Source organism: Mustelus asterias, chromosome 18 (genome assembly GCF_964213995.1).
Source record: "Mustelus asterias chromosome 18, sMusAst1.hap1.1, whole genome shotgun sequence".
Lineage (NCBI taxonomy): Eukaryota > Metazoa > Chordata > Chondrichthyes > Carcharhiniformes > Triakidae > Mustelus > Mustelus asterias.
The window spans coordinates 49,832,834-49,843,468 of NC_135818.1; the positions used below are offsets into that span (position 1 = coordinate 49,832,834).

Sequence of the window (10,635 nt, forward strand, 5' to 3'; positions counted from 1 at the left end):
TCAGTACATCAGGACTTGATTTATTATTGCCACATGTGTTGGTATACAGTGAAAAGTATTGTTTCTTGTGCGTTATACAGACAAAACATACCGTACATAGGGAAGGAGAGAGTGCAGAATGCAGTGTTACAGTCATAGCTAGGGTGGAGAGAAAGATCAACTTAATGCAATGTAAGTCCATACAAAAGTCTGATGGCAGCAGGGGAGAAACTGTTTTTGAGTCGGGTGGTACATGATTTCAGACTTTTGTATCTATTTCCCGACGGAAGAAGGTGGAAGAGAGAATGTTTGGGGTGTGTGGAGTCCTTGACTATGCTGGCTGCTTTTCCGAGGCAGCGGGAAGTATAGACAGGGTCAATGGATAAGAGGCTGGTTTGAGTGATGGACTGGGCTTCATTCACGACCCTTTGTAGTTTCTTGTGGTCTTGGACAGAGCAGGACCATACCAAGCTGTGATACAACTGGAAATAATGCTTTCTATGGTGCATCTGTAGAAGTTGGTGAGAGTTGTAGCAGACATGCAAATTTCCTTAGTCTCCTGAGAAACTAGAGGCATTGGTGGGCTTTCCCAACCATAGCATCGGCATGGAGGGACCAGAACAGGTTGTTGATGATCTGAGCACGTAAAAACTTAGATGGCTTCTGATGATCCACAGATCGGAACATCTGAACCAGTGTTATGTCTAGAAAATCAGAAAGCTATAGCTCAATCCTAACTGTTCACGCCCATGCAATTGCACACGAGGCAAATGAGTGATTAATTATTAAATTTCTCTCTCTCTAATTGCTGATCAGTGAGCTGAAACCCCCGAGCCTGTCCACAAGATGGGCACCTACAATACCTTGTCCCTACTCCTATCCTCTCATTCTGTTGTCTCCTCTGAAAAGATCTTTTGTCTTCCTTTCCCAAATGCTCCTCTTCTCCCTCTGCAGCACTTTCCCCAACTTAATTTCTCTATTACCACACCATTCATTACCCTCTGTCCTCCTTCCCTTTCTCCACCTTCATCCTCCTATCTCATTTCTCTTTTTCTTTACTATTCAATGATCCCTTCAATTTCCATTTCCCCTTTTGCCCCACCTTATGCGATCTCCATCTCCTCCCTTTCCCTGCATGTTTTTATCCTCCCCTCCCTCTCATTCTCTCTTCCTCATGTCATCTCCTCTTCTCACCATCTCTATCGCCCCATCCTCTTTCTATCACTATCTGCTGTTTCTCTTCCCTACTCGAAGATCTTGCTTGATCTGACTGTTGTTCGTGACACCTTGGGAGCTAAATTAAATCACCCCTGAAAATGGGTCTGGGGATGGCACTGTGTCCATTCGGTGTAGTACAGGCAACATGCCAACTTTGTGCTCCCTGCTCATATATCTGATTGCTATACACAGCCACTGGCTACATGCATCTGTGAAGAACCCATAATTGTAACTTGCTAGAACCCTGTTCCCTGCTCTGCCAAAAGCCAGCCTGCACTTCTTAAAGTGGAGGTTCATCATGGCTGGAACAGGTGTTGACAGTCATGCAGGAAGTGACTTTGACCTGGGAAACATTGCAAAATGGCACCACTTGTTAAAAGGGTGTTAGTGGAGGAGGTAGAAAGAAAGGGAGTATGATCAGGAGGCCATTCAGACACATGCTCAGAAGGTATTAACCATAAGACCATAAAACATAGGAGCAGAATTAAGCCACTTGGCCCATCGAGTCTGCTCTGCCATTCAATCATGGCTGATATTTTTCATCCCCATTTTCCTGCCTTTTCCCCATAATCCCTGATCCCCTTATTAATCAAGAACCTATCTATCTCTGTCTTAAAGACACTCAATGACCTGGCCTCCACAGCCTTCTGCGGCAAGGAGTTCCACAGATTCACCACTCTCTGGCTGAAGAAATTCCTCCTCATCTCTGTTTTAAAGGAACAGCCCTGAGGTTGTGCCCTCTGGTTCTAGTTTTTCCTACTAGTGGAAACATCCTCTCCACGTCCACTCTATCCAGGCCTCTCAGTATCCTGCAAGTTTCAATAAGATCCCTCTTCATCCTTCTAAACTCCAACGAGTACAGACCCAGAGTCCTCAACTGTTCCTCATATGACAAGCTCTTCATTCCAGGGATCATTCTTGTGAACCTCCTCTGGACCCTTTCCAAGGCCAGCATATCCTTCCTTAAATATGGGGCCCTAAACTGCTCACCATATTCCAAAGCTTGAACAAGGGCTCCCAAGTCCCTTTCTGTTTCTGATTTCCTAAGCATTTTCCCATTCCGAAAATAATCTATTCCTCCTTCCAAAGTGCATAACCTCTCACTTTTCCACATTGTATTCCATCTGCCACTTCTTTGCCCACTCTCCCGGCCTGTCCAAATCCTTCTGCAGCCCCCCCCCCCCACCGCTTCCTCAATACTATCTGTCCCTCTACATATATTTGTATCATCTGCAAACTTAGCAACAGTGCCTTCAGCTCCTTCCTCCAAATCATTATCCTTGTAAATCTTCCCTGCATTCTCTCCAGTGCCTCCATATCCTTCTGGAACTGCAGGCAGTATTATGTATGGTCTAATCAAAGTTCAATACATGTTTAGTATAACTACCCTGCTTTTCATTTCTATCCTTCTAGAAATAAAACCAAGTGCTTGGGGTTTTTTATGGCTTTGCTAATTTGTGGAGCAACTTTTAGTGATTGGTGTATTTGTACTTCAAGATTCTTTTGTTCCCCTACCCGACCTAGACTTGCACCTTGCTATGGTAGCTCAAATGCCACTTGCACAACAACCCGCTGCCTGTGGTTACACACCATCTGGATGCTGAGGGAGTGCAATCCCTTTTGTTCTAGGTTAGGATAGAGTTGATGTGCATCAAATCAATGTGTGTGCAGTTACTGGGGAAGCCAACAATCCTAGAAAAGTCGTGTGCTCGCTTCACTGGCAAGAAATAATTAAATATTAATTCTCATTAAATGGTCAGTGACTTCCCTCATGCAACAGTGAACAGCACAAACTGTGAGATATTGTGAATATCTCCAAATCTGCCCTGGAAAGAACCTCATGCATAAAGGATAGTTGCCACAGTCACCTTCACAACCACTGGTAATGCAGTCCTTGTCTTGCTCTGAGGTTGAAGTTCAGAATATCATTAGTGAAGCACAAACATCTCATATTTTGTCCCTCACTAAAATTCAGATAAAATGACTGCTCCATGACCACCCTGGGTGGACATGCCTTCCTACTGAGAACCTTTCCACTTCATTTCCCTTCTTCCAGCAACTTGTCCCACTCTTTGTGGCTCCTGCTCATCCTCCAAGTTTTGCTGTATTCCAAGGGGGATTCTACTTGTGCACCCATGTCTAGAAACCATTAGTTTATGTAGAAGCCTTGAAGCTAGCAAAAGGCCCATCAGCACCTGCCACCCACTCTCCCTGACGTTTGAAATTTAAAGTAACTATAAAAAGCCTCAAACATTTGTACTATTGTAGTAACAGCCAGAAGGCATCAATTGGGGACTAAACTGTAAGTTACCAAACACGGTGGCTCAGTGGTTAGTGCTGCTGCCTCACGGCACCAAGGACCCGGGTTCGATCCCAACTTGGGTCACTGTCTGTGTGGAGTTTGCACGTTCTCCCCATGTCTGTGTGGGTTTTCTCTGGTTCTCCGGTTTCCTCCCACATCCAAAGATGTGCAAGTTAGGTGGATTGGCCATGCTAAATTGCCCCTTAGTGTTAGGAGGACTATCTAGGGTAAATGCATGGGGTTATGGGGCCTGGGCGAGATTGTGGTTGGTGCAGACTCGAATGGCTGAATGGCCTCCTTCTGCACTGTGGGACTCTATGAAATCTATGAAATACCTGCCATCTGGAAGGAAAAAGGCAGCAAGCACATTGGTGCACAACCACTTGCAAGTTCCCTGCCAAGTCGTATACTGTCCTAACTTGGAAATATATTGTGGTTTCTTCAACGTCTCGATAACAATCCTGGAATTCCCTGACTCACAGAAATGTGGATGTAGGTAGACCACATGGACTGCTAAGGTTTAAGAAAGCAGCTCACCGTTACCTCCTCAAGTACAATTGAAGAATGCTGGCCTTGCTTGTGACACATCCTGTGAATGAATAAAACTAGTAGTTCATGATCTTTTTAAATAGCTATGGCAGACGTCGTACCTACTGCTGAATCAATGTTCAACTATGTAAGATGAAGAGAGCTGGGTCATTGAGTATGAAAATGGCACTGCTGCTGCAATCAAATTAGGTTGAGGTCATGGTTTTGCCTGCTCGACCATAGAAATGTTTACCACTTGCAAACTGTCATCAGTATGATATCTGGAGCAATTCACCCCACAAATGTGGTGTTATTTTGGAACTTCAAAAGCATATGCAGCATCAAAAAGAAGGGTTCTACACAGCCCTTCACCATCATGTCCACTGGAAGTTCAATTAGAACATACTATTGAATTACTATGGCTGATAAATGCATCATTCATTAAATTAATTTTCATGTCGAATAGATTTTAGTATATCATTGGTCTAAACAGTGGGGGGCGATTCTCCCAGCCTGCTGCATTGCTCTAGCAGTGCAGCGGGCCGGGAGATATCAGCAGAGGCCATTTAGCGGGCTCTCCGCTGGACGCCACGGCCTCCGTGGCCTGGATTTCCAGAGCCATCAGCTCTGTGCTGAATTTCGGCACAGAGCTGATTTAAAAATAAAATGTTGATTTCTCTGTCATTAGTGGGCCCGAGACTGAAGTATCCAGGCCCACTAGCCCCTTCTCCCCCCCCCCCCCCCCCCCCCCAACCCCTGCCAGGAATGGTTCACTCCAGCGGGGTTTACAACAGTTCCCCACTAACAGGGAGCTGGTGGTCCAACCCTGCTGGAGTGAAGGGAGGCCATGGAAGCCTCCCATGAGGGTGGGGTGTCCCCTGGCCCTTGCCAGCCTGGCCCTGTGGCACCATCCAAGGGGCAAAGTGGTAATGCCCAAGGCACGCCTTGGCACTGCCCACCAGGCATTGGGCAGTGCTAAGGGTGCGGGGCCTACTCTGGGGAGATCAGTGGGGGTGAGGGAGTCCTGCTGCCACTCTGCAGTTGGGATCAGTGGCAGAGGGAGGGAAGGGGCTGATCGGAGCTGGTCATCGGGGTTGGGGGGTGGTTGAGTCCGGTATTGCCGGGGAGGGAGAGAGGATATTGGGCTGGCCCAGAGCCGTCCGGGAGACCAGCGATTGGGGGGTTGGGATTGGAGGGACAGCGTTGCAATCGGGAGACTGGCAGTGCGGGTCTACTACTATGATAGATCGGTGTATGTGCAGTGGCCCACTCAGTGTTATGCTGCTGGCCTCTCCAGCGGGAATAGGCCCCGCCACCAGATTTTCAGCGTGAATTTCCCTGAGGCACTCTGCAGCGCTCAAAGTGTGGGAGATTCATTTTGAAAATGCAACTTAAAAAACAGCAGGAGTTACTCCAGTTTTTACGCAGACTTGGCCCTTAGAATTTTTTTGGGAGTCAGTGTTTTTAATATAGTGTTCTGCAAAAGTGATTCTAATAGTAATGCACAGTCAACAAGAACAATTTTTTTAATTGTGTGGTCTAATACTGGGATCTTGGGTATTACCACATCATGCAAAATTTGCATTATGCTTTCATTTACACTAGCCAAACATTAATAAAACCAGGTCTGGCACCATCCATGGAGAGAGAAACAGAGTTAATGTTTCAGGTCTGTGTCCTTTCCTCAGTTCCAATGAAAGGTCACAGACCACAAACATTTACTCTGTTTCTCTCTCCACAAAAGCTGCCAAGCATTACCAGCATTTTCTGCTTTTAGTTCAAATTTCCACCATCCGGAGTATTCTACTTTTGCAAACATTAATGTAGCATTTATTTTTAACTCCTTTTACTTCTAATTTTATTTACTTAACCCAAATCTTTGATATTTCCCCCTTCTCAGGTAGCATCTGGTGGAATATCCCCTGCATTGGCTGGAGGTCAAGCTCGTAACACCAATATTCTAGATAGCATGACGAAAATTGGTAAGAGATCGTCAAATAACAACAGCCACTCTGCAAGTAATGAGAAATCACTGGTCCTCAAACCTCTGGCCTCAAAACCAAAGGCCAAACAGGTACTAACTTGTTTCAGAATTTGTTTTAATAGAATTGGGAATTGCATGGTTTTTTTTTTAAAGAATGCAGGATTGTTGCCTCGGTTAAATGCAACGTCCGGTGCGAGGCTGAGCCAGAGAGTCCCAGGTTAACCTCTGCTCTGTGCTATATTGGTTGCTGTCAGCCAAAATAGCCGTTGACATGCTCCTACTATTGTTCCATCTGACTGCTTTAGGAGTTGCCAGCACCTACCAAACCTCCATCACTATTGAGCATCTCTTTGGAGGATGATGTGTGCACACTTTGCATGATGGCATTACTGAATCTGACAGTCTTGTCTAGGTCGCTGAATAGCGTCCTTATACTCGCGACCTCTCTTCAAATGTGAAAAATGTTATTTATACCAGGTATTAGCAAACATCTATCGATCAAATATTAAGTGGGAATTCTTAATACATACATGCAAAAACTGAGGAAGCTTTTATTTAAGATAAACAAGTTGTGACTGTGTGCGACCTTTCTGATATAGGTATGACCAAATTATTTTTTCCGAACACTGAAGGATGACTTTGTAATTATCTACTCTCAAAGCAATGTAGTTGCAAGCTAGTTTTAAAAAAGTGTTTTGAAGTGTTTGCAGCTCTAGCACTGTACAGCAAGATGTAAAAATAAAAACTTGACCTTTTAAATCCCCCATGTGGTGATAATTGCATTAGATTTCATGATTTCTGTAATTAATTTGTGTACAGATTGAGACAGTCCTGCACATATCTGCAGTTAATTCAAAACCGATGATCTGTATGACAAATTAATCATCATTTTTTGCCAACTTCAGGACTCTATCTAGTTTGGCAACTTGTTTCCTTTTTTTCAAAGACTCAGGCTACACTGTTCCAGTCAACCATCCCTAAATCCAGCAGCAAAACAGTGGGAGAAAAAGCAATTGAGGCTAGGCCTATACAATCACTCATCCCTGACAGCAAAAATACAGACAACAACAAGTGAGTGTTTTTAACATTAAATACAAAGGATGTGCACTTTAGACAACGTTTATGCTGCCAAGAAATCCTAACAACTTGTGTCAAAAACCATAGCAAACTTTCTATATGAAAAAAATAATGATTTGTTTGTTGGAAAATTGTCTTTTCAAGGTTCACTCTTGCCGGGTAGTTGCCACACAGATTCTGCTTTGAAGTTTATATTATTGTTTCCAAGATCAGTGCTGCATTGTAATTCTCAATAACTTAGTGGCTTGAGACTAGAGTTTCTTAAAATACAGTGACAGCATGTTTTCTTTGTAAAAAGGCCGAAGACAGGTTTCCAACTCTGGTTAGAAGAAAGCCGAGAAGCTATTGTTGCTGAAAGTTCAGATTTAACGGAAGAAGAAATAATTAAGGAAGGCATGAACAGATTCCGCATTCTGTCGTCTGAGGAGAGAAAGGTATGAAAATCAAATTCCAACCTGAAATTTAGTTTTTGGCATTTTTAGTATTTATTATTTTCCATCCACCAGTTTTTGTGTTGTTTTAATGGTTTGAAAATGTTTGATAACTCCAAATAATTAAGGATTATTAGTTAGTACAATTTATTTCCCTTCACTTCAAAGAAAATGGATTTTCTTGGGTAAATAATTCATGGTCATTCCTTCACCATAGTCTGTTGTTTTAGCTATAAAGTTCACTATCCAGTTAATCTTGATTGCTGCATTGCACTGGTTGGACATGGTGTAAATGAGCTCATGAATATTTTACAAATGCCCGTTTCAATACAGTGAATAGATATTTGAGTCTAGGTAAAATCTGTGTAGTAAAATTAATGCCTAACAAGCCACATTCAAGGGCTAAACCTATAGATCGGAATAGATTAAATTGATACTATAGTTCTGTATAGGTGTGCATGCGCCGTGTTGGTATTTGTTTTCGTCAACACTGGAAATCTAGCAGCAATCAGATTGGAAACCGTGTTGGCAGCAGTACTACTTGATTTTGATTGCACTGCTCACAGACTACAAGACGAAATGTAACAATAGATTTGAAGTGGATGTTCCTGAGGAATCATACCTATGTAAATTTAGTAGTATTGATTTTGTTTCTTTGTGAGCTGATGACATGTCATTTAAACAGGATTGGCGGATGCAGAAACACATCTGTTTGGGTTCATGTAATTGGAGAAAAAACACTGGAGAGTGAAAAATCACACAAGGGCTTTTTGCAGCAGTGCTTTGTGCTTTGAACTTGAAATGAATTTTGAGGCAAAGTCTCAAAACTGCAGAGTAGGAGTTACATTTGGAAGATGAGTAAAAGATTTGGATTGACCAGCCAACTGGTCGTTTCATCTTTGATTTTATTTTTCTCTTCTGAAAATGGAGTAATGTCAATTTCAGTGCAACTGCTTTATTTTCAATGATTGGAAATCAGTTATCTGGGTTGGGGGAGAAAAGCAATTTATGAAGAGCCTAGGAGTTTCAAACGAGGTAAAAATTCTAAAATTAAGCTCAAACCCAAAGAGGTTTCCTTTGAGTAGCACAGCCTGACTCAAAATGTTTCCGTGAAGAAACAGCATGGAGGAACTGTTGATTTTAAATTTTACGTTTTAAATTGCAGGTGCTCGGGCAGCTCTTTAGAAGTTTCTCTTTAAATTTATTAGTGTCACAAGTAGGCTTACATCAACACTGCAATGAAGCTACTGTGAAAATCCTCTAGTCGCCACACTCCAGTGCCTGATCGGGTACACTGAGGGAGAATTTAGCATGGCCAATGCACCTAACCAGCATGTCTTTTGGACTGAGAGGAAACCGGAGCACCCAGAGGAAACCCACGCAAACACGGGTAGACCTATTCAATCTCTCTCTGTAACTCAGCTTCTCAAGTCCCGGCAACATCCTTGTGAACCTTCTCTGCACTCTTTCAATCTTATTTACATCCTTCCTGTAACTAGGTGACCAAAACTGTACACAATACTCCAAATTCGGCCTCACCAATGCCTTTGAAGATTATGCACTGATTTAATATCATACAAAGTACTTTTAATAATTTTTTTATTCATGCATGGGGTGTAGGCGTCACTGACGAGGCCAACTTGTTTTAATTCTTTTGCTATATGAATTTGAATACAGAACACTTTATCTAAACAATAGTTTCCACTTTCCCCATATTTTTTTCCTGCTAGTCCTTCATACTTTTTAACTTGGTGTGGCTGCCCCCCCTGCCACCCCCACACACCTCCCAACTAATTTAAATTTTCACCCACATCTGATTTACTCTTTCCACATTCAGGTCTGTCCTATCTATGGAGCTTTCGCTGGCCTAGTCCCAGTATCCCAGAAATCTAAATCACTACATGCTATGCCGTTGTTCTAGCCATGCATTTATTCCTAATCTTTCTATCTGGTCCAGTGTGCAGATATAGAATATACCACTTTGTGGTGCTAAACCATTAATTAGCAGATTTCTTTTTGTGAACCTTTTTGCAACCTGGCACAGTGAGATTTAAAGCCATGAGTTTTGGTGTGTTTGTTCAGAACCATGAACACTAAGCTACCATACTCAGTTTTGCGTACATTTCTTTTTCTGGTCATAAGCAATTTGTAGTCGAGCTTGCAATGTTTCATCTCTCGGCATATTCTTTTCTGCCTTTTAGAGAGATCAGTGAATATTGTGTTCTATTTCTAGTATAACTCAGGAAGGAATAAGTAGAGTGTTAACCCCAAGGCATGTTCGCTTCAATTGGTTACATGCATGAGGTTACATTTCAAAGGAAGTTGTTCACCTTTTAATGACTTCTGAGTGTGCTCCAGTATAAAGTTGAATGATGGCCCAGTGGTATGACCCACCCCAGCAGAGTAGCTTTACATTATTCTTATGGCTATTTTATTTTTTAGGCCTGGACGGAGAGAGCTAAAAGTGGAAGCATCAACAATATCCCCAATGCAGAAGATGTTCAAAAACGCAAGCGTGTGGAGGAGCTGTGTGAAAATGGTACAGAAAACAAAAAGGAAAATTCTGAAGAACCTGAGAGCCTGGCCAAAAAACAGAAACAAGAGCATGTATCCACAACTTGCAAGTTGGCTACCTTTGCCTTCAAAAAGGACTAACGTTGTTGCATATCACTTCAACATGGTTTGAACATATTAATATTTCTAACTTCATGCAAAGAAATGCAACTCAAAATCTTCTTAGGCCTCCATGTTTTTGCAATTGCATTTTAATGTATTACTTACTCCAAGATGTTGGATTTTGTACAGCGCAAGTTTTCTTTTTTCTATACTTGAATTTTTATGTGCGACAGGAATTAAACTTGATTTATTTTGAGTATTTGTGTTTCTCGTAGATTTAAAATGGGTTTTGTGGAGTGGTGCAGTGTGTTAAAATGCAACACACGTCAGATTGAAAAGGAAAAATGGCGAAGCTTCAGTTTGGTCATGAACTACCTTTTAGTTTCTCGATCATTTTCCTTTTGCCTCATGGTTTTCTCCAGCATGCAAAATTGATACTTCATTTCCTGTAAAGGTAAAAGCAATTTAGATTTAATTAAATGTGACAAAGTAGTTAATAT

The 10,635-nt window shown here is 42.3% G+C and overlaps 1 protein-coding gene across 2 annotated transcripts in view; it reads left to right on the top strand.

Moving 5' to 3' along the window:
- Positions 1-10,393, top strand: part of wdhd1 (WD repeat and HMG-box DNA binding protein 1) — a 63,808-nt gene extending 53,415 nt beyond the window's left edge. The window contains exons 23-26 of one of the 2 annotated variants that reach the window (XM_078233185.1): positions 5,928-6,101; positions 6,958-7,082; positions 7,387-7,522; positions 9,962-10,393. In XM_078233185.1, coding sequence (XP_078089311.1) covers positions 5,928-6,101; positions 6,958-7,082; positions 7,387-7,522; positions 9,962-10,174 — 648 coding nt within the window. In that variant the 3' untranslated portion in view covers positions 10,175-10,393. Of the gene's footprint in view, positions 1-5,927; positions 6,102-6,957; positions 7,083-7,386; positions 7,523-8,684 lie in introns of both variants that reach the window. The other variant, XM_078233186.1, reaches the window with a different exon arrangement.
- Positions 10,394-10,635: the final 242 nt, after the last annotated feature.